This window comes from Saimiri boliviensis, chromosome 3, assembly GCF_048565385.1.
Source record: "Saimiri boliviensis isolate mSaiBol1 chromosome 3, mSaiBol1.pri, whole genome shotgun sequence".
In the NCBI taxonomy this organism is placed as follows: domain Eukaryota; kingdom Metazoa; phylum Chordata; class Mammalia; order Primates; family Cebidae; genus Saimiri; species Saimiri boliviensis.
The window spans coordinates 47,784,259-47,811,622 of NC_133451.1; the positions used below are offsets into that span (position 1 = coordinate 47,784,259).

General features: G+C 39.8%; 1 protein-coding gene and 1 long non-coding RNA gene across 3 annotated transcripts; one reads left to right on the top strand and one right to left on the bottom strand.

Moving 5' to 3' along the window:
* Window positions 1–12: 12 nt before the first annotated feature.
* LRRC66 (leucine rich repeat containing 66) lies at window positions 13–27,326 on the bottom strand. Of its 2 annotated transcripts, XM_074396118.1 has the most exons (5): window positions 27,032–27,326; window positions 24,034–24,534; window positions 10,362–10,531; window positions 4,829–5,048; window positions 13–3,176 (listed from the first exon to the last, which is right to left on the bottom strand). In XM_074396118.1, exons 2-5 carry the CDS (start codon window positions 24,527–24,529, stop codon window positions 742–744), a joined length of 3,321 nt encoding a protein of 1,106 aa, XP_074252219.1. In that variant the 5' UTR covers window positions 24,530–24,534; window positions 27,032–27,326; the 3' UTR covers window positions 13–741. The 2 variants fall into 2 exon arrangements, with proteins under 2 accessions (XP_074252219.1, XP_074252220.1); XM_074396119.1 differs by having other exon boundaries at window positions 14–3,176; window positions 4,829–5,018; window positions 24,034–27,326.
* Window positions 3,172–13,181, top strand: LOC141583991 (uncharacterized). Its single transcript, XR_012516832.1, has 2 exons — window positions 3,172–4,086; window positions 4,506–13,181. It is a non-coding gene; the product is annotated as an uncharacterized LOC141583991 (long non-coding RNA).
* Window positions 27,327–27,364: the final 38 nt, after the last annotated feature.

Genomic DNA, 27,364 nt, shown 5'->3' on the forward strand with positions numbered 1-27,364 from the left:
TTTCTTGAAAATTGATTTTTAATTTACACTTTGTTTTAAAAAGTGGTCCCTCTTCTCTGTTAACATAACTTCTTTAAAAACATTTATAATTACTCGGAATTTTTCCAGTTTTGCAGTTTCACAATCAGCCTCCAAAAAGTTGTGCTAGCGTGCATTCAGAATTCATTAAAATCTGTCCAGCATTTCCACTGAAGTGCTTCAATATGCATGAAAAAATGTCACTTGAATTCCCTCTGATGATCAAGTCGAACATCCTTGTCTTTGTCATCCTAAAGCTGTTCTTTACAGAGAGCCAACTCCCGTCAGATCGCTCCGGGTTTGTATTTGAGAAGGAAAGTGAAAATCATCTTTGTCTAACCGCAACAGATTCGCCTCTGAATATTTACCCCAACTGATCGATGATGTGCTCCTGTGTTCTTGGTGAACTGGTTTTGTCTGGAAGCTCTTGTAATAATGGTGCATGGTTCTTGGAATGATCTCAAAACATTCCCCGCTTTCTCTTTCACACTGAAGGGCAGGTTCATCCCCACAGGATGGTAGCAAGTGTGTCTGGCTTCTAACCCTTCTAGAATCATCGTCCTCAAGTGCACACACAACCCCCCCCCATTTGCATCAGTGTCTACTTGATTGGAATTCATGTTGTCTCCTTCAAGATCTTGTTGTGAAGGTCTTAGTTTTCCCCTGCAGTGATCTTTAAAGAAATGTAGTTTAGAGCGTGTCTATGTCCTGAATGAAAGATTCTTATTTACAAATGTCTGAGTCTTTTTCATGGCAGGCAGCCTTATTAGAATCTGAGGGAACTTCAGCAGAATGTGGTGGTGTTTGTGATGAAACGCCCATATTTGAACATTCTAAGTCTCTAAGTGAGCAATGCCATTCTGCTGCCTTGGATTGAAGAGCTGTGTCATAATCATAGGTGGACATGACCGGAATCTCATCCCCTAAGGGACTATTCCCCGGTGATCTGGGCCAGGGTGATGGGCCCTCAGATCTATCAGTGTCAGAGGCATTTTCGAGGTGAGTCTTGTACAAGCCAGAGTCTGGAGGGGAAAGGAGACGTTTTTCAAATGGATAGTCCTGATTCTCGAATTTCCCTGGAATTGTTTGGAAGGTGACATTGTCCTTAAGACTGTCTACTGCCATCAGGTTGTCCTTGCTAGCCCCTGAGCTCTCATTGTACAGAGGGTCCTCGTTGTGCAGGGCCTCCTCATCCTGCATGAGCTCCTCGTCCTGCAAGGCCTCCTCGTCCTGCAAGGGCTCCTCATCCTGCAGGGGCTCCTCGTCCTGCAAGAGCTCCTCGTCCTGCATGGGCTCCTCGTCCTGCAAGAGCTCCTCATCCTGCAGGGGCTCCTTGTCCTGAAAGAGCTCCTCGTCCTCCAGGGGCTCCTCGTCCTGCAAGGGCTCCTCGTCCTGCAGGGGCTCCTCATCCTGCAGGGTCTCCTCGTCCCGCAGGGGCTCCTCGTCCTGCAAGAGCTCCTCGTCCTGCAGGGGCTCCTCGTCCTGCAGGGGCTCCTCGTCCTGCAAGGGCTCCTCGTCCTGCAGGGGCTCCTCATTCTGCAGGGTCTCCTCGTCCCGCAGGGGCTCCTCGTCCTGCAAGAGCTCCTCGTCCTGCACGGGCTCCTCGTCCTGCAAGGGCTCCTCGTCTTGCAAGGGCTCCTCGTCCTGCAGGGTCTCCTCGTCCTGCAGGGGCTCCTCGTCCTGCAAGAGCTCCTCGTCCTGCAGGGGCTCCTCGTCCTGCAAGGGCTCCTCGTCTTGCAAGGGCTCCTCGTCCTGCAGGGGCTCCTTGTCCTGCAGGGGTTCCTCGTCCTGTGAGGGCTCCTTGTCAGGCGATGCCTCTTCAGTCTCGCTCCTTGCACCCTCTGAACTTACGGAGCTCAGAGTGAACAGAGAGCCTTCATCAGAGTCACAGTCGCTCTCCACCACACACCAAGTGTCAGAAGGAGTGGATTTCTGCACTGGCTCCTCGTTAGCAGGAGTGACATCCGGGCCACCGTCCCATCTTAGAGGAAAGACTGGTGGGCCTGTGTCTCCTGGGTCACTGCGTGGGACCTCGCTGTAGTGCGCCGAAAGCTCTTCCTCAGCACTTGCCCGCAACAGCCTTGGCTGCTGTATGCTCAGCAAATCAGTGGACGGTCTCACTGGCTTTTCCTTAGAAGATTCCATCTGTGAGTCCCAGAGTGACTGTTCAGTGCGCCCTCTTTCCTTACTCTCTCCAATCCTCTGTGCTTCTGCATGCCGTAGCGTTTTACAGAAGGAAGCCATCATTTCTCCGGAGAGGGACGGCTCTAAATCACTGAAATCATGCCTGTTTGAGCTGGACACAGCATGTGACATGCCCACTAGAGAAGACACGCCCACTGAGTGTGCACTGAGAGGCTCTCCCTGGGCCACAGTTTCATAAGTGCATTCTCCAAGAACATCACTTCTAAGGATGTGGTCCTGTGCTGCTGACATTAGTTCACGGTTTCTGGCCTGTGGATGTCCCCGGAGATTGGAATAGGCTGGACCGTGATTTCCACTTCCCGCCCTGGTGTTGTCCCTGTACTGTCCTGAGCTCTGCGGACTGCCAGGATCCTCGCTGCTTCTTCCTGCGGTTCTATCAGGAATTACGGTGGCATGTGTCTGTGGCTGTGGCTGTGGCTGTGGCTGTGTCGCCCAGAAAGGGGTCTGGTTCTCAAAGAGGCTTAGATCAGAAAGTGCTTGGCGCAGTTGGGTCTCTGGGTGTGGTGTGCGTCCCGCCGCTTCGATGTCGTCGTAGAAGCCCTCGTTTGAATACCCGTTGTCCTGGCCAGAATTTTTGTTCCGGCACTTTCGTTGCCACAGTCTGTCAATATAAGGCCTCGTGAAAGCCCCCAGACAGAAGGCGACAAGGAATGTGATGAACACGGACAGGCACACCGCCAGAGCCAGGTCCTGGGGAGCATCCTCCTTTCTGCCGGCAGCCTGCACATCCCGGGTGCTACTAACACTTCTTGGCAGCCGTCTCTGCTTCTCCCTGAGGCCAGAGCTGGCCCTTGCCTTCTTTCCCAGAGTGGAGACGCCTGTGTGCCTTTCTCCCCGGGGCCTCTCTGCTTTGCTCCTTATGAGGCTTTTCACACTATGCAGATGAATGGAAGGAAGGTGGGTTTCCCTGGAAATTCTGCTCTCGGGGGTTGCCCCATTGGCCTCCTCACTCCCTGCGAGTGGATAAAAAATACACATTGAGAGAACATTGAAATAAGATTCCAGGGGTTTTTCCTTTATTCAGGATTGGGGCTTCTCTCTGTCACCCAGGTTGGAGTGCAGTGGCACGATCATAACTCACAGAAGCCTCAGGCTCCCGGCTCAAGCAATCTTCCCACCTCAGCCTCCAGAGTAGCTGGGACTACAGGCATGAGCCACCACACCCTGGCTGCTTTTTTTTTTTTTTTTCCACTTTATAGAGACAAGGGTTGTCACCATGTCGCCCAGGCTAGTCTCAAACTCTTGGCCTCAAGCGATTCTCCTCCCTCAGCTTCCTGAACAGCTGGACTGTAGGTGTGAGCCACTGCCCCCACCTCCAGATTCTAGGGGTTTCAGAAGCTTCTGTGAGTCCTACTCAGTCCTTATCTAGCTATATACGTTAAAGTATACATTATGTGATAATAAGCAGTTTAAAAATTTTATTCATTCTTGTTTAATGCCGACAGTATGTCTATGGCCGTATGCATTTATACATGGCTATCAGGCTGCGATCTGCTGCTCAGAGGTCCGGGAGGTTGCATGTTCCTTAGAGTTCCTGCCTCACTGCTGCCTGTGGGAGGAAGAAGCCAGAATAGAGGAACAGCCACATGAATATGGCTTCTCCTTCCTCCATAGTCTTACCTACTCCATGTTTGCGAGAACATTCTACTAGCCTCCTGCAACACCTGTCTTGGCCCTACCCAGGTTTGCAATTTTATTTCCTCACCATTGTCCAGTGCTGGTAAACAGCAGAAATATTCCGTTTTTTCTCCTGGTTTCTGACATTCTGCTCTCTACCCTCAGAATGCCAGTTGTGGAGTGAAACAAATGCAGCTGATGACATTAAGACTTCTCTCTGATCTTCGTGGATTTCCTCTAAACCTGGTAGGCATGGCCATGTTCCTGCTTGAAAGGCAGTCCTGAATAGAACAGAATCTAGCACTCACTTTTTTTTAATGGACTTTTTTTTTTTTTTCTAGTTATAAGGTTGAGGTTTAGCCAAGGTAGTTAATAGTGAAAAAAAACTTCCCAGAATATCCAACCCCAGTAACATATTCCAGCACTTTGGGAGAGGAGTAAGGAGCAAATCAAAGGAAAATATGTTTTTGTAATATGTGTGTGTGTGTGTGTGTGTGTGTGTGTTTTGTGCATGCAGAAGATCACACTTTCAGAGTGTTAGCAAACATTTAAAATAATGACGTTTCTGATTTTAAAAGTTCTTTAACAGATTATTTGTTAAGAATTGGGATAAAACTGTGACATTAAATTTTATTCACGTGTTCATTCTTGTTTAATGCCTACAGCATGTCTATGGTTCTTGAGAATAAAGTATGGTGTGTCAGAACAAAACTCTCTTCTAGTGGAATTCCTCCTGTTGACCAAATCCAACTGATGCTGAGTGAATTGAACTGTGTTTCTTTGACCGCATGAAGAAAATAATTGATGAACTGAGGAAAATAGTTATTAGGCCCCAGCAATTCTTCCGTGGCACAGCCCAAGACTGACTAATGCCAGAGATCAGCATTTTTGCTGTCAGGGGACTGTCATTACTTCAAATGAGACTAAAATTTGTATGTGCATTTTTCAGTACAAATGGAGCTTTTTCAGAGAAACCTTACTGACTTACCTATAGACCTGTTGCAAATGGCATTCCACTTTTTCCTCCAGGATTCAGAAATAAAATTTTGAAAGACTGCCACGCTATCGTCACACCGCCAGTGATTATCAGCCAAGTCAACCACCAGATGGGGAAGTTCTGGAGCCATGATCATCATTGGTAGGATAGTGGTCAGGGCATTGTTGCTGAGGTCTATGAACTGTTTGAGAAGAAATGAGTTTAGGATCGTCTGTGGATAAAGACATTTAGAGATAAAATAAACGAGTTACAGAAAAATACTATTTATGTCTCTATAGAGGCAATATGAATTTAATACTGGTTTACAAGTCAGGGAATAGTGGGTTTTAAGTCTCTGTTCTACCTCTAAGAACTTTACGCGTCTTGACAAATGGTTTACTTTCTATAAGCCTCCCTCCCAGGGTTGCTGTGAGTATTAAAGGTATGTGAAAGCTTTAAGTATCATGCCTATATTCAATGCCTAATCATTTTCTCTTCCTTCTTTCCTGAGTGTAATTTGTACTGTTAAAGAAAACCTAGACTCTCATGTTTTCAAGATCAAGAATTGGATGCCAGATCAAGCATTTCTAGATGTACTACAGTCTCAAAAGTGGCAGAAAATACTGGATGATGAAGACACAGAACACAGAATTGTGGTTGACCAGAAATCTTATTTATGTATTTCTGGTGGAGATGATATCTCACTATGTTGCTCAGTTGGTCTCAAATTCCTGGGCTTAAGTAATCCCCATGCCTTGGCCTCCCAAAATGCTGGAATGACAGGTATGCGCCTGACCTTAAAGAGAGATCTTTTGCATCAAATGTGATCTCAAGGGTAGTAGTACATTTCTCTGCATCCATGGCTTTCAGTACTTGCAGTATGACTAATTTTTCTAGTCTGAACAGAAAAGAAGGGGAAAGGGGAACAAGAAGGATTCAGTGTCTCTGGAAACAGAGAGCAGGATCTGTAAATGTTGGACACGGCAGGAGCATGACATAGCAGGGAAAGCACAGTTAGCAGGAGCTCTAGCTGCCATTTGCAGAGCCCTGCTTGGTCCCAGACATGCTACGGGGTGCTTTACATACATGACGTCTGACCTTAACAATTTCCTCATTTTTACCTTTACTACAGAGGAAGAAACTGGGTTATGCCACACAGTACATCTCACATAGACCCTAGCACCTGGTACACAGCAGGTGCTCTGTGAACAATAGGAAGGAAGGAATGCAATGGTAGAGCTGAGGTCTCATCTAGCTTCACAGCTGTGTGCCTTCTGCTGCAGAACGTACCCTCCCGGAGCCTGAGCCCTGCTGCACTAGTGTGAAAGAAGGGCTGGGCTGAGGAGACCGAGGGCTGAGGCATCAAGATGGCTCATGAGGTCTGGGGAGGGGCAGGTCGTTATTAAGAGAAGAGAAAATTATAAAAAAAGAAAATACAGTCCTTGCTTTTAAAAAAGAGGACAATGAATGAAAGCCGGAAAGGCTGAATGTTATCAAGACCAATTGTTTTATAGACACCCGGGGGAAACAATCAGCATTTACATCTAGGGTTATATAAATTCCTAAAGGGCTTATTTGAAGAAAAAAATCAAACAGTGCCACAAACGAGACCATCACATATAGAATCAGAATGTTTTTGTGAACTTGGGTACTAAGGGTGAATTTTCCACTGTCGAATAGCCAAGCAGTATGGACTTTCAAAGGAAGGTTGCCAAAAATTGGAGGCAGGAGACTGTGGGATTGGAAAGAAAAAAATACTTAGCTTGGCCTGGTCTTGGTGAGGATCAGTAGCTTTCTTATGTATCCCTTGACAACAGATTGAAACATTCTGATGTTTTTCAGGTAATTGTTTGCTTTTTAGTGCATGTCTGCATTTATTGTTTGTCCAACCATCTTAGTATATTACAAATCATGGAACCAAAAGCAAAACTGGAGGGAGGACGGAAAATTAATAAAATGATTCAGGAGGAACAATTTCTGAGAGAGGAGTAAAACAGAATGGTCCAATTTGGCTAAAGAAATACCCATCTACCAGCATTTGAAAGGAGTATATATTATGGAAAGATTGGGAGAAGCACATATAATATTGCTTCACAAATCACTGCATTTAAGAAGAATGGGATAAGATTAGGAAAAGAAATGCTAATTTGAAATGTCAGTGAAACTTATTTCATCCCATCAAAACATGGTGATGAATTTATGCTTTGAAAAATCTATCTGGCTTCTGAAAGATTTCCACACAGGAAAACACACGAATAGTGCAAGTATTAAATTATTTGCCCAGAAGAAAAACAATATCCATTTTGATATTCAGCTTTTTGGTACCAAATATGTTCATCTGTTCCAAAACCAGTTTTTAGAGTTATTGCCAAACATGCAGAAGGGATAATAGAGGAGAAGAAATGGTCTGATTCCTGGGCAGTTTCAGTACATTGAGAATTACAGCTGTATTTAAAACATTCTTGGGGTTGATTTTTAGTCTGCCTGTGGCATCTATCACCTGTGAGCTGCACAAAACTAATAGAGCACAATAAAAGTGCACAGGAAATAGAACAGATGAAGGGCAAATTACAAATACCGAATATATAAAATACAAAGTGACGTTCCCAGGCAATCTGACTGCCTGTTTGTGGTGAACTGGAGAGCACTACCAGGTTAAGTGGACTTCCTCATCTGTCCTCATGACTACTGTAGCAGGCAGACTCCAGGACGGTCTCCAATGATCCCGCCTCCTCGGTGATCATGCCCTTTAGTACTCTCCTCCTCTTGGATGCAGGCAGGACCTGTGATTTGTTTCTAACCAACAGGCTATGAAAAGCAATGGAATGTCACTTCCATGATGACATTACGAAGAATTGTAATGTTCTTGGTAGCAGACTCTATCCCTTGGTGACTCTGAAGCAAGCTGCTATGTTGTGAACTGCCCTATGGAGAGACCCACATGGCACAGAGCTGAGGGCAGGCTTTGGCCAACAGCCAGCAAGGAACTCAGCCCTTCCTCCAGCAGCCCACAAGGAACTGAATCCTGCCGATGGCCATGTGAACTTGGAAGTGAATCCTTTTCTAGCTGGGCTTTTAGGTTAGTCTCCAGCCTTGGCCAATATTTTGATTGCAACCTCTTGAGAGACCCTTAAGTGGAGGCCCCAGGTAAGCCTGGATTCCTGTCCCACAGAAATTGTGAGATAATCTATGTGTGTGGTTTTAAGCTGATAAGTTGTCAGTAATGTATTATAGAGCAATAGATAACTAATACACCTACCTATGTCCATCACCCATTTATTCATTCCTTTGTTTATTCAACAAGTATTATAAAATATGTGTCAGGTACCAGGCATACGCTAAGCACTGGAAAAGAAAGAGCTTTAAAGCTCTTTGTGTCTTTAAAGGTTTCTGTCTAAAAAAGCTTTATGTCTTTAAAGAGTTTACCATAGGGTAAAAGGGTTTGAGGGCACAGGCATTAACAATTAGCCATGCCTAAAACCAAATAATTTCAGCTGGGATAAGTGCAATGAGGGGAAATGTGCAGCATGTTATAAGTGTTTATAAAAGGGGAACTAATTTAATCTGGAGGCCCAGAGAAGGCTTCCCTGAGGAAATAATATTTTAGAAAAACTGACAGGTTTAACAGAAGTTGGCTCTTCTAGGCAAAGGACCAGTTAGCGGGGAGGGCTTGAGGTGAAAACAGAGGCAGGGGTGCAGGGAAGAGTGGCTTGAAAGGAGGCTGGAGAGACAGACAGGGGTCAGGTCCTTGCAGTGAAATCTTAGAAGTGTTTTAACCAAGAAGTGGCATAAGCAGATTTCTATGTTAAAGGAGCAGGGGACAGTGGTGACTTTAAAATTTCTATACACAGACTACATTTAGAAAGTGCTTACTGTATTCTAAGCACTATTCTAAGCACTGTATATGTATTAAAACACTTAATTCTCACAAAACTCTGAAAGGAACTAAAATATTTCCGTTTCTCAAAGGAGAAAACTGAGACACAGAGATTTGATAACTTGTGTTAAGACGGTATGGCTGGAAAGTGGCAGAGGCTAGGTTTAAGTGCAGGCAGCTGGCTTAAGGCCACATTCCCCATCACTGCTTCCCTTGTCTTCCTTCTCGAGGGACTCCAGGAGCCATTCTGGTTGGAAGTGGGGAGCTGGAGGCTTATCTTGCAGATGCCTGAATAGCACTTTGCAGAACACTGGGAAAATCTCAGTTGTCTATGTTGACATTGCTTAATATGATAGCCACACCAATAGATAATGAATATACCTATCCACGTCCATCATCCACTTATTCATTCTTCTGTTCATTTAACAAGTATTTAAAAATATGTAACAGGTACCAGCATATGCTAAGCACTGGAAAACCAAACAGAAACGTTGTATGTCCTCAAAGAGCTTACACATGGCTATCGAGCAATTAAAACAGGGGTGGTCCAAATTGGGTTGTGTGGTAAGCATGAAAAAGCCACCAGGTTTTGAAGCCTTACTATAAAAAGGGGATATTAAATATCTCTTTAATAATTTCTATATTGATGACATGTAAAAGATAATATTGGGTAAATAATACTTAATCACTAATATGAAATTCACTTGCTTATTTTTACTTTTCCACTCTAGCTACTGGAACATTTAAAATTGCATGTGTGGCTCACGTTGTATGTTTCTATTGAATGATGCTGTCCTATACAAAGAATGAGAAGTGTGGTGAGGTTATGGAGATGGAGGACTAAAGACTCTTCCAAACCATCTCTTAGTGCCACACTGCAGGCCACTCAGGTGTTGCTAAAGGACCACTGAGAGGAGATTGTACAACATCCTCCCAAAGGGGAAGGGTGTGGAGGAAAGTGCTTGGAGGAGAAGAGGCTGAAGCTGCCAGACCTAGAACAGGGCTCTGGGAGTTCTTTACCCTTACAGCTGTTGGCACCTTGAAAGATTAACTGCAATGTTCCAGAGACAGGAACTATGGACCCAAAATGTGACATAAATCTCCCCAATATGGGTTGGATGTTTAGAACTGCATGTGGCACATGGTACATGCTATAGAAGTGTGAAAATATTATCGTTATCATTTTTATTATTTCGTGTCCAATTTTGACATGGAAGCAACAGGGTCACTGGCTTTCAGAGGCCCATCTAGTCCTGGGTCATTGACATTTTAGCATCAGCCTTCTCAGGCATTCCAAATTGCATGACTCTGAGACCTTTGACCAATCTTGTAGCTTAGGGAGACAGCCTCACTAATAACTAAGTTTTAATTTCTTGCCAACTGCTAAGTGGAAATTTGGAGTTGGATTTAATTTGATTTAGAAAAATAATGTGTCAATTCTTGCTGTTGAGTATTATGTTGGAGTGAAATTCATGTCCCTTATTGTGGCCTTTGATTTCTGAGGCAAGGAAGAGACTTCAGCTCTTTTAAGGTATCTTAAAATAGACTAACAGTTTTTGATTAATAGCCAGTACTACTGGACATGAAGAAACTCTTCAATGGAAATACACTTCTAATATAATTGCCCATGTATCTGCATATTTGAGTATTATAAAATGATTTTGGAACCTGTAATTTTTTGAGGTCCTTGAAGGCTTGTGGGTGAATTTTGAATATCTTGTTGCTCTTTAAATAGAGATTCTCCAGTTGCAGGCAATTCTGAAAATCAGACCACCCAATTTGCAATATCCCATTAAATGACAGATCCAAACTCTGCAATGACTTCAATTTCCACAGTCCTGTTAAAATAAAAAAGTAAGTTAAAATTTAAACTGGTGACATTTACTGCAGCACTGTTTGTTATGGTAAAACATTGGAGACAACATTAAGAATTCTCAATTGAGGTATTGTTAGAACAATGTATGGTATTATTAATACTACAAAATAATATGTGGTCCCAAAGGAGACTGAGACAGATTAACATGTAAACTGACTGAACAGGAAGAAAAAAGTTAAGCTGCAGAATAATACAGAGTGTAAGTCCAATGTACTTGGGGAAAAAGAGCCATATGCAAAAACATATACAGATTTTGAGTGAGCAGAGAAAAGACCTGGCAGGAGATGAACTAAATTACTAATAGGAATTACACTTAGGAATATAACGGTTGAGGAAAGTGAAAAGGGATGAGAAAGGAAATGTTGAGGCCAGGTGCAGTGGCTCATGCCTGTAATCTCAGCACTCTGTGAGGCCAAGGGAGGTGGATCACAAAAGCAGGAGTTCAAGGCCAGCCTGGCCAAGATGGTGAAACCCGTCTCTATAAAAAATACAAAGTTAGCCAGGTGTGGTGGAAGGTGCTTGTAATCCCAGCTAGTTGGGAGGCTGAGGCAGAAGACTCGCTTGAACCCAGGGTCAGAGGTTTCAATGAACCAACATCATGCCACTGCACTCCAGCCTGGGCAACAGAGTGAGACTCCATCTCAAAAAAATTAATAATAATAAAGAAAATGTTGTTTTGAGCACTTATGAATTTTTTCTTTGAATGAGAGAATCAGTTAAAAATATAGCCTTGATGGAAAGACATGATAAATATTTATTTGATTGAACTATATAGTAAAACTAAATAATCTTGCCAAACAATAGAGGAAAAATGTTGTTTTGATGCTTTATTTACATGGATGAATTCTTCCAGTTTTAAGATTTTCTTATTCTGTTTTTTTCTGAAACACAATCTTGCTCTGTCACCCAGGTTGGAGTGCAGTGGCATAATCCCCACTCACTGTAACCTCCACCTCCTAGGTTCAAGTAATTCTCCTGCCTCAGCCTTCTGAGTAGCTTGGATTTTAGGCACCTGCCTCCATGCCAGGCTAATTTTTTTTTTTTTTTTGTATTTTTAGTAGAGACGGGGTTTTGCCATGTTGGTCAGGTTGGTCTCGAACTCCTGACCTCAAGTGATCCACCCGCCTTGGCCTCCCAAAGTGCTGCGATTACAGGGATGAGCCACCACACCTGGCTGTTTCATTTTATTTTGTAGCCAACTCATTTCTTGTAGCTACTTATTGTTGATACTATGATTACTTCCTAGGGATTCTCGTGTTTTCCAAAGGTAGTAAGTTATAGCTAGATTTTGTTTTCCAGCAAATAATCAGATTGAATTTTGGTCTCTGTCTTTGTATTTCACTTGATTTCAGAGAGTAACCAGGAGGTCCATTTGGCACTGAAAATAAATAAAGGTTGAGAATAAGGTGCCAGTCGTAGCAGTCTCTCAAATTTCATTTCCCATATGGGTCTCAGAAGGAAGTGCCTGCATTTTTACATTTCCTTCTGCTCTGTTCTTGCATGTAGCCTGTGTCTTTAATCAACTACTACATAACAAGATCAGGTTGGTTCAATTCCAGGAGGCTTTATTCCTTGCCTACTGTCTGCAAGGTACTTATTGTAAGATTGATTATACAGAGAGATGATAACTTAATTGAAATGGCTGCACCATCAAGGTTGTCATATGTTCATTTAATTATATACAGGCTAAGCAAGAGATCATGAGGACCACAAATCAATCAAAACCTTATGGGCAAGGTAGTCGGTGCTGAGGACAAGTATAGATAGCATAGAATCTTTACTCTAAAAAGAGTTTAATCTGGTCCAATGATAAGACATAAACTCAAGATAAAGTTACTAGTTAAACTGAGTAGTTCATCACATGCACCATCCAACCATAAAATTAACTTTTATTTGTTTGTTTGCCTGTCCAGCAGATGATCAAGTCCCTTCAGGGCAGAATTCACATCTATGAACTTTTGCAATGCTTGGTGGAATATAGTATACATTCAATAGGCCAGAGGCCACTGTGTTTGGCCTGCATAGAGATTTAAAAATCATTATGCTGACACTAAAAATTCAATAAAAATTTGCATTTCTGGCCTCTCTTAAGAAAACTGGAAGTTCTAATTGACACAAGATGACATTTGGCTGCTGCTGAATGAAGGCTGCCTGCTGTTGATGGGGGCATGAGCTTATAGAAGACTATGATTTCTTTCTACTCATGTCTCTATCAAAAACAGGAAAACAGACTGGGCACAGTGGCCGATGCCTATAATCCCAGCACTTCAGAGGCTGAGGCAGGTGAATCATTTGGGGTTAGGAGTTCAAGATCAGCCAGGGCAACATGGTGAAATCCTGTCTCTACTAAAAATACAAAAATTACCCAGTGTGGTGGTGTGCACCTGTAATTACAGCTACTCGGGAGGCTGAGACAGGAGAATTACTTGAGCCTGGAAGGCAGAGGTTGCAGTGAGCTGAGATCACAGGAGGCACTGTACTCTAGCTGGGAATGACAGAGTGAGACTTTGTCAAAAAAAAAAAAAAAAAAAAAAGAAAAAGAAAAAGAAAGAAAAAGAAAAATCCCAGGAAAACAAAGGATAGGCCAAGAAGACTTTTTTTTTTTTTTTGAACTAAGGCTTATATTCATCTGGCATATTGTGGTAAAAAATACTTCCATGTTGGTTTGGAAATGACCACTGCCCAAGTCCCTGGGCACTGCCCTGCTCCCCTGAGCACTCACTTCAGTCTATCCTCTCCCTGTCCCCAGTCCAGCAGCACCTGGCTCCAGCACTACAGCCAGGAGGCATCCAACTGTGGAGCTCAGGCTGAAGGCCAGTTGTTAAATATTTTGAATATAACCTCTGGAGAAAATGCTACTTTGTGCAGAGAAGCATATTCCTACATCTTTTAACATGCAACGTATGGGTCTGTCAGAAAAAATGCAAAATAAGGCACCAATATGAAAGAAGCTACAGCTTTCTTAACATTTTCATGATACCTGCCTGGCCTATATAAAGAAGTGAGCTCATGATTCCTAAAATATCTCAGTGCTTAATTGAATTGAGTAAGTGCCCTAGGAGCTCAGTGGAGGGAGCGATCATGCCTAGCTTTGAAGTGGGGGAAGAAATTATTTTTAAACTCCTAATTGTGTAGTCTTTATGCTCTAAGCATTTCACAAACATCTCCTTTTAATCTTCACAAATCCCGAGGAGTTATCAACATTTTACAAATGAAAAAAACCTAGGTTCAGTGAAGGTGAGAATTTGCCCAACAACACCGTGGTAGGTGGAGCTGGAATCAAAACCCAGTTCTCTTAATCATGACCCTTTAACAATACTCATCTTTTATTAACTAAAAACAAACAAACAACCCTCCCCCAAAACCACAAAAGAGTGGTCTTGGCCATGGAGTACATAATGAAATTGCCAGAGGTATTGGGGGTTGCTTAGTTAACCTTTTTATATCATGGAGTAATAGGGTCCTGGAGAAGAACTTGAGACTGAGGTTTATTCCACCTTTATTTGTGACTTTTTGTTTCTGTTTTGTTTTGAGACAGGATCTTGCTCTGTCACCAGGCTGTAAAGTACAATGGCACAATCATAGATCACTGTAACCTCAGACTCCTGGGTTCAAGTAATTCTCTCGTCTCAGCCTTCAGAGTACCTACAGGTGTGTGCCACTGTCTGGCTAATTTTTTTTTCTTTTTTCTTTTTTTTTTTTTTTTTGGAGACAGAGTCTTGCTCTGTCATCAGGCTGGAATGCAGTGGCTTGACCTCAGCTCACTGCAACCTCCGCCTCCTGGGTTCAAGCAATTCTCCTGCCTCAGCCTCCCGAGTAGCTGGGACTACAGGTGCGCATCACCATGTCCAGCTAATTTTTGTATTTTTAGTAGAGACAGGGTTTCACCATGTTGGCCAGGATGCTCTTGACCTCGTGATCTGCCTGCCTTGGCCTCCCAAAGTGCTGGGATTACAGGCATAAACCACTGCTTCCAGCCCTGTTTGTGACTTTTGATGTGAGCCAAAGAAAATCACTTACGGCTTCCATTCTTGTTACATTCCTTAAAAATTGTTTCTCATAGCTGGAATTGAGATGTATCTTTCATTACTATGATCTTCAAGCTTTTGGAGTACAGTGAAAGCTAGGTCCATTAGTTTAGATGATTGTTCATCAAATATTCTGTCCTGTGGGCAGAATACACTTTCCCATCCCACTAAGTTGAGTTTGGCCATGTGATTTGCCTTGGATGGCAGCAGAGGTGATGTAAGCAAAGTTCTGAAACATGATTATGTGGCAGGGCTTGTTGTCTTGGCTTCTGCTAGTGTCATTAAAAGAACGTGGCCTGGTGGCCTGCTGGTCCAAATGAGGGCCTTGTGGAATAGACTTGGACCCATGTCTAACTTTCATGATAATAGGTATGAACCCTTGAGGAATAATAACTAACTATATTAGAGTAGTGTTAGAGCTATTGACTGCCTTTTTTTTTTTTTGAATCAAAGTTGTTTAGTGAGATCTGGCAGGAGTTCTACTGGCCTCAGGTGACTGTGTGTGAATCATGCTGGACTAAGTTTTGTAAGTACTGACCCTATCTTGTGAATGGGCTGATGCTAGGATGAAGATGAAGACAGAGGCTCTTTGCTAGGCTAGTATCAAAGATGGCTTCCCAACTGCATTCTGTGGAAAATTCAGGTCATGATACCCAGCTGGCCCTGACTAGTGGGGATGAGATGCTCTGAGATCAAGGTTTCAGGAAAAAAGCTCCTGATTAAATAATTTGACCTGGGTGAATTCCAGAGATCCACTGCAGACATCATTCTGATATCCACACAACAAAGTACATTCCAGTTGGATTATAAGTATAAAATGCCTGAAAAATCTTCTCCTACAATTTTGCCATCCATGGAGTTAAGCCATATATAAATAAAAGCTTGGTGTAGTTGCACATGGGGAAAGCTGTTTTTGAGATTAAAAAAAGAAATAATAAGGGAAAATATTAATAGATTTGATTGCCAAAAATTTGAATCGAGTGTATGTAAGGAAACTATAAAAAGAATAAAGATAAGGATGAGAGCAGATTTCTTATTGGAAACAATGCAAATTCAAAATAATGGAGTAACATTAAAAAAAACTGAAAATCTTTTAAAAAGTTCAGCCTAGAATTCCTTAGTGAGTAAAAACATATTTGAAAACAAAGGCAAATAAAGACCTTTCCAATAAAGATTTGAAAGCATTCATCAGGAATAGGCCTAGACTGGAAAAAATATTCTAAGAAGTCTTTTAGAAGAAAAATAAAACCAGAAGAGAAGTCTGGATATAAGAAAGGAACAAAGAGCTCCAGAAAGGTATGTAGGTTAATTTAAATATTTTTTCTTATATTTAAATCTCTTTAAAAGCAACAGTGTAAAGCCAGGACAGTAAAAATATACTGCGGAATTTATAACGTATATATGGGTAAAATGTAGGACAATACTTGCACAAAGACCAGAAGAGGGGAAAAAAATGGAGAACACCATTGTACGGTTCTTATGTTACAGGCAAGTAGTATAATACCAAATAACAATAGACCATGATCTTAAGGTATATGTTGGAAACCCCAAAGCTAGAACTCTAGGAAATCCATAGATAATTGGAGATTCATAGTACACTTCTAAATAACCCATGGGACAAAGAAAAATTAAAAGAGAAATAAAGTATTTTGACTAGACTAAAAATGAAAACATCACATATCAAAATTTGTGGGATGTAGTTAAAGCCACTTTTAGAGGGAAATTTATTACTAATTTATTATTAAATTGCACTAAATGCCTATTAAAGAAGAAATGCCTCAAGTCATTGACTTCAGCTTCCCCTTTAAGAAACTTGCAAGAATGAATGAAATTGAAAGTAAGAAGAAAGGAAATAATAAAGACCAGAGAAGAAATAAAGTAGAAAATGTAAAAAAAAAAAAAAAAAAGAGAGAAAAATAATAAAACCAAAAGCTGGCTCTTTAACAACAATAAAATTGATTAAAAGAGATTTCTAGCTAGGCTGATCAGAAAAGAGAAGACATAAATTATTAGTATCAGTAATAAGAGAGGTGGCATTACTACAAGGTCTACAGATATTAAAAGGATAATAAAATATTGTGAACAGCTTTATGCTAATAAACTTGATAGCTCAGACAAAAGTATTAAATTCCTTGAAAGGCGTAAACTACCAGTACTCACTCAAAAAGCAATAATGTGAATTTCCCTGCATCTATTAATAAAAGTAAACTTGTAGTTAGATATCTTCCCATGAAAAAACTCCAGTTCAGATAGCTTTACTGGGGAATTCCATGAAACATTTATGGAAGAAATAAAGGCAATTCTAAACAAACAATTCCAGAAAATGGAAGAGAAATAAATATGTCCCAATTCATTTTATGAGGCCTGCATACTCTAATGCCAAACCTAGACATCAACAATAAGCAAAATAAAATAATAACCCAATATTCCTCACGAACATAGATGTAGAATTTCTTAAAATTTTAGCAAATTGAATCCAAAATACATAAAAAGGATAATAAACTATGACAAAATGGAATTCACCCCAGGAATGAAACATTGATTTAATTTTAGAATATTTGCATAATTCTCCAAATTAACAGACTAAAAAAAAAAAAAAAACTCATATGATCATCTCAGTGGATCCAGAAAAAGGTCTTGGGCAAACTAGGAATAGAGAGAATTTTATCAACCTAGCATAGAGCATATATGAAAGATCTAGCAGCTTTATTTTTAATAGCCAGAAAGACAACTTAAGTGTCCATCAACAGATAAACGAATCCACATGATGGAATTCTATGCAGCAATGTAAAGGAATGTAAGGGAATGAACTTTCCCCACAGTTCACAGAACTTTTTCTTTTTGTCTTTTTAAAATAATTTCAACTTGTTTTATTTACTTTTTTTTCCAGGTGGAGTCTTGCTCTGTTGCCCAGGCTGGAGTGGGAGTGTACTGGTGCTGTCTGGGCTCACTGCAACTTCTGCCTCCCATATGCAAGCGATTCTTCTGCCTCAGCCTCCTGAGTAGCTGGGACTATAGGTGCACCCCACCAAACCTGGCTAATTTTTGTACTTTTAGTAAAGATGGGACTTCATCATACTGGCCAGGCTGGTCTCGAATTCTTGACCTCGTGATCTGCCTGCCTCAGCCTCCCAAAGTGCTGGGATTACAGGTGTGAGCAATAATGTCAACTTTTATTTGAGAGTATCTGTGCAGGTTTGTTACATAGGTATATTGCGTGACGCTGAGGTTTGCACTACAAATGCTCCCATCACCCAGGTAGCTAGCATAGTACCCAAATGGTAGTTTTTCAGCCTTAGTCTCCCTCCTCCCTTACCCTTCCTCCCTCTAGTAGTCCCCAGTGTCTATTATTTCTATCTTTATGTCTGTTTGAACTCAAGATTTTGTTCCTCCTTATAAGTGAGAACATGTGGTACCTGGCTTTCTGCTCCTTCATTACTTTGCTTAGGAAAAGGGCCTGCAGCTGCATTCACGTTGCTGCAAAGGACATGATTTCATTCTTTTTTTTATAGCTATGTAGTAGTCCATGATGTATATGTACCACCCTTTCTTTATCCAATCCACCGTTGATGGGCACCTAGGTTGATTCCATGTATTTGCTATTGTGAATGGTGCCGTGATGAACATATGAGTGCATGTGTCTTTTTTGCAGAACGATTTATTTTTCCTTTGGATATACACACACTAATGAGATTGGTAGGTCGAATGGTAATTCTCTTTTTAGTAGGAATGAACTTTTAATATATACAACAACATAGACAAGTCTCAAAATAATTATGCTGAAAAAAGTAGAACAAAAATAAAAGTACATATTGTATGATCCCTTTTATATAAAATTATAGGAATGCAAGTGAATCTTTAATGACAGAAAGGAGATCAGTGGTTACCTGGGTTGGGGAGAAGGGATGGGTGGAAAAGATAGATACAAAGGGGCATGAGGAAGCTTTTGGGGGTGACAGTTCATTGTCTTGACATGGTGATGGTTTTATGAGTCAGTGTGGTTCAGAGAGTCAGAGGACAGATCAGCAAGTGCTCAGAAAAAGGAAGAGCAGGGGCCTCCAGCATTAGGCAGACCGACATAAATATGAACAGAGGGAACAAGACTGTTGGTGAATACTCTAAACATCTGAAGGCAGAGAATGAGAATCCCCTTTAATTATCTGTTGTGCCTGGAATCAAGGAAGTTACCATTCTAGCAAAGACCACGACAGGAAATGCAAAATCAAAGACTCAGGATGATCAAGTCACACTAAAAGGGAACTAACGTTTTTTGAAAACTTGCTGTGTGCCAGGCACTATGAGAGATGTTTTACATATATCTTCACTCTATGATAGTCTTGATACACACTGTCTCTAACCCTCACACCAACCCTACACATATAATTATCCCCAGTGAAGATAAGGATCAGGAAGCTTGTTAAGGTTAAGTGACTTGTTTAAGGTCAATAAACAAGTATATAGAGTAATATAAGATGTGTAAAAGAATTATAAGAATAAGTAGGTCAGGCATGGTGGCTCATGCCTGTAATCCCAGCACTTTGGGAGGCCGAGGCAGGTGGATTACTTGAGGTCAGGAGTTCAAAACGAGCCTAGCCAACATAGTGAAACCCTGTCTCTGCTAAAAATTCAAAAAATTAGCTGGGTGTGGTGGCGGGCACCTGTAATCCCAGCTAATTGGGAGGCTGAGGCAGGAGAATCTCTTGAACCCAGGAGGCTGACGTTGTAGTAGCTGAGATTGTGCTACTGTACTCCAAATGAAAAGAACGGGACCTGAAGATACCCAAGCATGCCGGGAGAGAGTGATTTTGAACGCAGTTATTAGGGCACCCTCTTATTTAATTCCCCTCATAATATCAAGCTGAGATTTCCCAAGAAGAAGGTAAATGTCTTCTGGAGATGAGAATAAAGACCAAGAAGTTCAGTTACTCCTTGTGCATGAAAACTTTTCCTTTACTTTCAATTTTAGATAATGAAGATTTTATATTTTCAAGGGAACTGGTTTGGTCCTTACAAATAACCTGGTTTGTTTAGGGTCTCTCAAGATGGAGTTGGGAAGTTTAAGAAAACTCTTGCATGGTATTTGGCTGCACTTCTCAGTGGGGGAAAATGTGTTCTTTTAATATTTTTGCTTGGTGAGTCAATGTTTAGGAGGTAGTCAGATGAGTGAAAGAGGCTATACGGTGCATTCATCCCTGACATCAGGGGTAGATTTTATTTTTCAAGAGAGGAGAGTTGAATGCTGGGAGGAAAATACAGAGGTATCTAATTATCTTTGTGGAAAGGGAATTATTTATTGAACTGCTTTCTAATGATTACATAGGCCATAGTACGCAGGAATTTGATTAGCCTTTGCATTTAAGTGGCTAGAGGCAGTTTTATTGTTTCCAAGAAATAATGTGTCTATCAGAAAAAAGGCAACAGAAAGGATACTTGGCATTACACTATCTTAGTAAATACTTCCTCTGTACTATGAACTTCTTAAATGCTCTCCCAAGTGTGACAACCAGATAACATAAAGCAAGAATATTCAGGGATTATGGCTTTTAGTCTAAAGAGCAATAGGAATTGCAATAGAGTCTAGAATGGGCCTGGGTAAGATATTTGATTCATTAGGTCAGATCTTACTGTGGTCAAATTATGCAGGTGAGCCAAAGGCCTTGCCTTTTCAGTTTAGTGTCTTATATACTTTTTGTTTCTTTAGAACTTGAATTAGTTTTGAGAACATAGCTTATTGATAATTCCATAATCCAGTAGCAATCAGGATGAAATTTTTAATTTTCTATGAATAAAGGAACACAATATACTTTTTTTTTTATAATACACTGTGTATTTTTTAAAAATTCCATCAGTTTCAAATGTGAGGTATCATTTCATCTTATTTCTGATACAGTTATCTCTTGGATTCTGGAACTTAGTGGGTCAATGTGAGGTTGCTACATTTGGTGTATCAGCCTAACCAGAATCCCAACAAGACTTTGTTCCTGCTACGTTTCCAGGTACTCTGTGAGCACTTCAAAACTACCACTTGATGAAGGTAGGACAGAGTAACCAGAGACTGATCTCATTGTTTTCGTGTTTTTTACACAAGTTTTTCAGTTATTAATGCTGTACTCCAAAAATATGGGAAGAAGGTGGAAGCACCATGCTGATTAAATTCCTGGCTGGCGTCTGCTTTATCAATTTTATTGGCAGCACCTCTTCTGGGCGTTTTCCCAACATGAAGCTTACTGGTGACATCACAGCTGACTCTGAAGTCAGGGTTAGTCCATGTGATATCTCACCCTTTCAAAAGCGGGCTTTCCTAAGTGAAAGCAACTTTTCATTGGTTCTAGAGACAGCCACCATGTTAAACTATGTGGTACACAGTTACGAAGCTTGCTTAATTGTTGCTTTCTGAGATCTCCCTAATTTATTATTATTATTTTAGATGACTGCAAGTGTCTATATAGTCAGACACAAATAATTATCTGCTTATGAATTACAGTGGGCTACTACTGCAATAGTTGTTTAACATTTAAAAAAATAACTTGAGGCTGAGTGCAGTGGTTCATGCCTGTAATCCCAGCACTTCGGGAGGTTGAGGTGGGCAGATACTTGAGGTCAGGAGTTTGAGACTAGCCTGACCAACATGGAGAAACCCCGTCTTTACTAAAAATACAAAATTAGCCAGGCATGGTGGCCCATTCCTGTAATCCCAGCTACTCGGGAGGCTGAGGCAGGAGAATTGCTTGAACCCAGGAGGCCGAGGTTGCAGCGAGCTGAGATGGCACCATTGCATGCCAGCCTGGGCAACAAGAGCGAAACTCCATCTCAAAACAAACAAACAAACAAACAAACCTTTAGATTTAGACAAAAACATATAATTTGTTTCTAAGTATACTGTTATTCTCAATTTGTTCCAATAGAATAATAAAAACTAGCATTTACAAGGTAATTCACAAAAGTTTGAAGTACTTTTCACATATTTAAATTGCCACAATTTCTTATGCCAAATACCATGTTAAGTTAGGTCCTTGAAGATACATTTTTTTTTTCATTTAATCCTCACAATGATCTGATGAGTAAATTTTATATTATCCAGATTTTATATTATCTAGTAAAAACTAACATGATGATTTTGGGAAAATAATTTAAATCACAAAATACTACAGATAAAAGAACCCTGAATTATATCCAATCAGATTCATGGCTTACACTGAACTTCTAACATCTATCTCTTTCACTCATCTCTCTATGGTTTCATTTGCTAGAATTTTAATAGAATTTCAGATATAGAACTTGCTCACTTCACTTCTTTTTTTCTTTGCTCTTCAAGTTGAACATGTTTCTTGATCTTTTGGGAGGTAGAAGCTTAACTCAAAAAAGAAGATGGAACTGTATCTGCATTTACAGGGATATTTGGTCTTTAAGTGGAACTGTATTTGTCCCAACCCGCAGTTAGCTCAGGGGAATGCATCTACCTTAAAGAGAGAAACTCAGCACTTCTCTATTCACTCTTGCGGTGCGTTAATATTTTGACATGTTAATCTCTTGCCTCCCTATATTTTCCACTTGCTCTTTCTCTCCAGTCACACAGAAAGTAGGCTCCATGTTCATTGTCCCAGGGAAAGCACATGGCCAGGCAGAAAATAGGTAAGTCTACAAGTCTTTCTGGCTTTTGTTTTCCAAAACCCTAAACCTTTAGAAGAAAGTGATTTCAAGACAGAAGGAAAAAAAGGGAGAAGAAATGTTCTCCAAACTGAAAAGACTGAAAAGTAATATTTTCTGGGTAGCAGGAGTAAGGAACACGCACACCTCAATGCTTTGTTAGAGTATACGATTCTAGAACTGAGTACAAATCCTGGCTAAGGCAGAGGAAAGCTGATGAAAGACTGATGTTAATTAAATATCCCTCCGACTCCTCCTAATGGGGGCTCAGAATCAGAAATTATGTTGCTACAGACAATAGAAGGTTTTATTTCTAGTACACCTGAATTTGTGGATTGAGATTCACATCTACCAAACCAGTTAAAAAAATTTTATTATATCATACGGATATATGTAGCTGTAAGGATGTCCATCAAAAAACAAAACCTGGAAATAACCTAGTGCTTGATTAAACCAATTATGATATATGCATATATAAAAACTATTCAACTATTTAAAATACTTCTGAGATTGCTTAATTATATAACGATATTAACATATTCTATGATATGAAAATACAAATTAGAAATATGGGCAGAATGATAAAATTTTGAAATAAAAAGGCATAAGTAGGGATAAAAAACTTGAAGAATATATATGAGTGACTTTAATTTTTCCCTTTAAATTTTTCTTCAGTTTTTAAATGTTCTATAAGTAATAGGCATTCTTTTGTAATAAAAACAATACAATAAAAATCATAAAATAAAATGCAATTCATTTACACTGAAAATATGAGACACTACTTTTACGGAGAAGGTCAGGGAGAGAAGACTCCCACCCTTCTCACACAATTCTGCTGACATAGTGACTGGATTAATTCCTATACCTGCTAGGCTATTATTGCCAAAATGATGCTTATAACAAAGCTGGAGAAAGAGCATGAAAATAAAAACATGAAATATCAGAACTGGGTAGTAAGAAAAATCTCCACAACTTGGATTGGAGAAAGAGGACAATATCCTTACACTTTTTTTTTTTTCTGCATAGTGTTATATAAAGTAGGTGCTTAGCAAAGAGTGAACGAGACTGAAAACAAACAAGAAAATTGTCTAGCACTGGAATATAAAAAGGGCAAAGGAAGTTTTGCTTTGTGAACTTGGTACATTTTCTAAAGAAAACATTGGTGTATCCATTAAAGAACTCCAATATGTACACTATTGAATGTCAGATGAGAATTTATGATAATAGGAGGTGATTTGGAGTACCCTATTAGACATTAGGATAAGGAATTCTGATTTTGCCTTGATAATCAGAAGGTTTACATATCAATCTGTCATATTAGGATACTTCTGCTGTACTTTTGGAGGACAACTAGATAGAAAGAGGCAAAATGTACTCAAAAAAGAAAAATATTACTAATATGGCAACATTTAATTTGAATTGCCTTATACATTAAATGTATTTGAACTAATTATTTCTCAGTGCTTTTCTATATTAACAAACATATGATGCTCAAAGTAGGTAACTTAAAATCACTCATTATTATTTAGCACTTAAATATTTCCTAGTGTCTCAATAAATGCATGTAACATTAATGTCAGATATACTAATGGAAAACTAAATTGCATTAACTGTAAATTTCACATACTGTAACCTCCAGTGCCACTAAGAAACTTTATTATATGTGCTCTGATCAAATTACTGTACTTTCAGCTGTCTCCTTGAACCTGAAAACAAATGTAGAATTCTTATGGACATGAAACAACTCCATGCAAGCACTGTTTCTCTGTCTAGTTAAAACTGTACTCACCCTTGGGAGTGTCACTGAGTTTATTTCTTTGAAGAAGGAGCACCTTCAGCAATGGAAACCTCTTTCTGAAACTGCTTCTGTGGCGTTTCACCCAGGAGGACTTAGGATTGAGTAGATCCAATGAGAGGGAGTGGATGGCGTTGTTGCTGAGGTTTAACACTTCCAAAGCATGTAAATATGCAAAAGGGCTTAAGGTTATTTTTGATATGAGATTGTTACTGAGGTCCAGATGTTTTATTTTCCATTCTTCTTTTCTTGTGTGACACTCTAAGAAAACTCTAAAGAAACCGAAACTTACATCCATAGTGGCTGCTGTCTGTGATGTGTCCACAGGTATATCATGCTTTCCGGTAAAAGAACAATTTGTCAGAACATATTCATTCCATTGGCATTCAGAATTGAATAAAATATTGCATTTTCTTGATGCATTTGTCATTATTCCAGTAAAATTAAGACCTATAACTATGGTAATGACTCTGAAATAGAGGTTTTTCATAATGCCTGGAAAAAGGAAAATGAATTGACTTATTCACAATAATATATAAAAAGTAACAGAAAATAAGAAGCAGAAAATTTAATTTTCAATTTAAGATTTAAGAAAGTTATCTTGCCTTGGTTGCCAACTTAAGCGAATGTTTGATTTATTAGTTATTGGGGCATGAAAATGTAGCTACCAATGACGTATCTAAGAAATAGCGATAAAAAACTTCCCTAGCTAAAATGACATAGCTATAGCATAAAATTACATTTACGTCACATTTGAAAGAAAGGACATACACACTCACTCAGGCGTCACCTCTGCTTTTCCAGTAGTGTTCACTCCGCAGTGTGCTTTGGGATGAATAAAGCCTAACTAAGAGTAAAGACTTCTCTGTCTCTTTGCAGGCCCTTACTACAGAGCAAAGTCTGTTATGCTTATCTGCAGCATTGTAATCAGCCATGTGGTTTATTACATGAATGACAGCCAGTTACACTAAACCATGGACCTCTATAACTCTATGAGTAAAAAGTTCAACTCACAAAAGAGGCTCTTATTTTTCATAAATAGAAGAAACATAAGCTTTGCGGTGTGGCTTTTGCAACTTTTCAAATCATTATGAAATCATTTAGATATATACGATGTAATGTGTTATCAAATACATGTTCTGGCTCTGAACCATGAAGATGTAATAAGATACAGAAACATTAAGTATCTTTTGTACCAAAGATTCTTGAGAATGGAAAGTTTATAAAAAAGAAGTATAAATTGCAATGGCTGAATGTATCACAAAAGTAATTTTAAAGATGGATAATTTTTGTGATTTTAAATTAAATTCCACGTAAAAACCACCATGTGTACAAATAATCACATTATTCAGTATGAGTTTCCAACAAATCATCCCTTCCTTTCTGTTCTAATAGCACTCAGTTTAGTTTTCATCACTGCAGTCTGAAATGCTAAAATGGCTTAACTGATTTTCTTGTCTCTGCCTCTTGACTTCCCTTCTTCTTGATCCATCATAGGTGATTCCAAAGGATTATTTTCCTACAATAAAGTTTTTTCCTTTATTATTTCTTCATTTAAAATCCTTAAAGGGCTCCTTATTACCTATAGTCCAAATCCCTCAGGTTGGTATTTAAAGCCCTGGGTTATCTAGCTAAACTTATGACCTGGCTTGATAAGTGCCTGTGGAGCCTACAAGATGTGGCTTGTGCAAAGAACAATACATGCATATCTCATGCTGAAATTCACTTTCAGTTCATTCCTAGTTCTAAGTTCAACACTTTCTCCTGTTAGCCACAGTCTTATGTATTCTTCCACTCCTCTCACATTCTATGGCCTGGTCCTTTTTCCTGATTTAGCCTCAGTATTTGTCTATGTTTACAGAAATCTTTCAGTGAATATTGAATGAATGGAAACACGTTGGTAACAATCAGCATTGCTACTGCTTTGCTTTGTATCTGTTCTGAGCTCCCTAAAAGAAGGAACATACCTATCTTTCTTTCCTTCCTTCCTTCTTTTTCTTTCTTTCTTTCTCTTTCTCTTTCTTTCTTTTCTTTTTCTTTCTTTCTTTCTCTTTTCTTTCTGTCTCTCTCTCTTTCTTTCTTGTGTTTTATATTTTTAAGAGCCTGCAGTCTGCCACTGGGTTATGCTGTTTGTGTGTAAATAAATACACAGAGTGAAGTGAATGAAATTTACAATGTAACTTTAAAACTTTTGTTTCATGCAAGGTCAATCCTCCCATATTTTCAAGGGCATCTAAATTCAAGTACACATGGCCATGAACTGCAAAGGTGTCCTACAGCATGGAGGAGTGATTTATTTTTGTAGTGTGCTTTTTATGTAATACCAGAAATTGAATTGATTTGCCCAGGAAGAAAGATATCTGTTCCTACATTCAAAGATGAAATCATTATATATACCATTGTGCACCAAGCTAATCTAACAACATCAGCAACAAAAAAATATAGTCATCATTCACAGGCACATTATTCTGTAGTATTAAAGAGAAAGACATGGTTGAAAAATACTTTTTCTTAAGCTGACATGAATTAAAATCGCCCTGGTTCTTTCTAAGTTGCAGAGATTTATACATGATAGGTTTGAGTTCAAAACAGCTAGACAAGAACAATCTTGTATCTTAAAGTGAAAGGTATTAATTTGTAAAAAAATTATACTATTTATAAATTTATAGATATTAGGTAAGGAACCACTGAGAACTCCAGAAAAAGTTGCTGACAAAACTAGAAACAATTAGGTAAAATGTAAATTTCAGAATGGACATAGTCAAGCTGAAGTATGAGGAAGCAGTTAGAAATACTGGGTGTGTAGGTGTACGTGTCAGTGAGTGAAAGATACGAAGAAGGCAGCAGAGTAAACAAAGTATTATAGAAAGGAAATGAAGAGTTCATTTATACATAAAAGAAAGAAAAGGTTCCAAAACTGAAGGAAACAAGCAACAGAGGCTACTTCGGTTGAGGACAAGATCTGGTAAGTAACATTGCTTCTAAGACATACCTTTGTATCCCAGGTGGTTTTCAAATGGGTGGATATCTGGATCAAGCCAGGTGGGGATTTAAGACCTGAGCCTTTGAGGCTCCACCCATCCTGCCATGAAGGCTGCTCAGTGGCCAGCCCTCACCCTTTCATCTCCGGCTCTGGCCTCCTGCTATGGTGACAGTGTGCACCTTCCCCTAGGACACTAAGGAAGCACCACTGGGGAGGGGCCTTTTGCAACGAGCAGAGGGGAGGGCATTCAAAACTGGGAATGAACAGCTTTCTAACTTTGAGTTCTAGGAGTCCAGAGAGATTACGTAAATACTGACAGTGTCCCATTTCAATCCATATTTA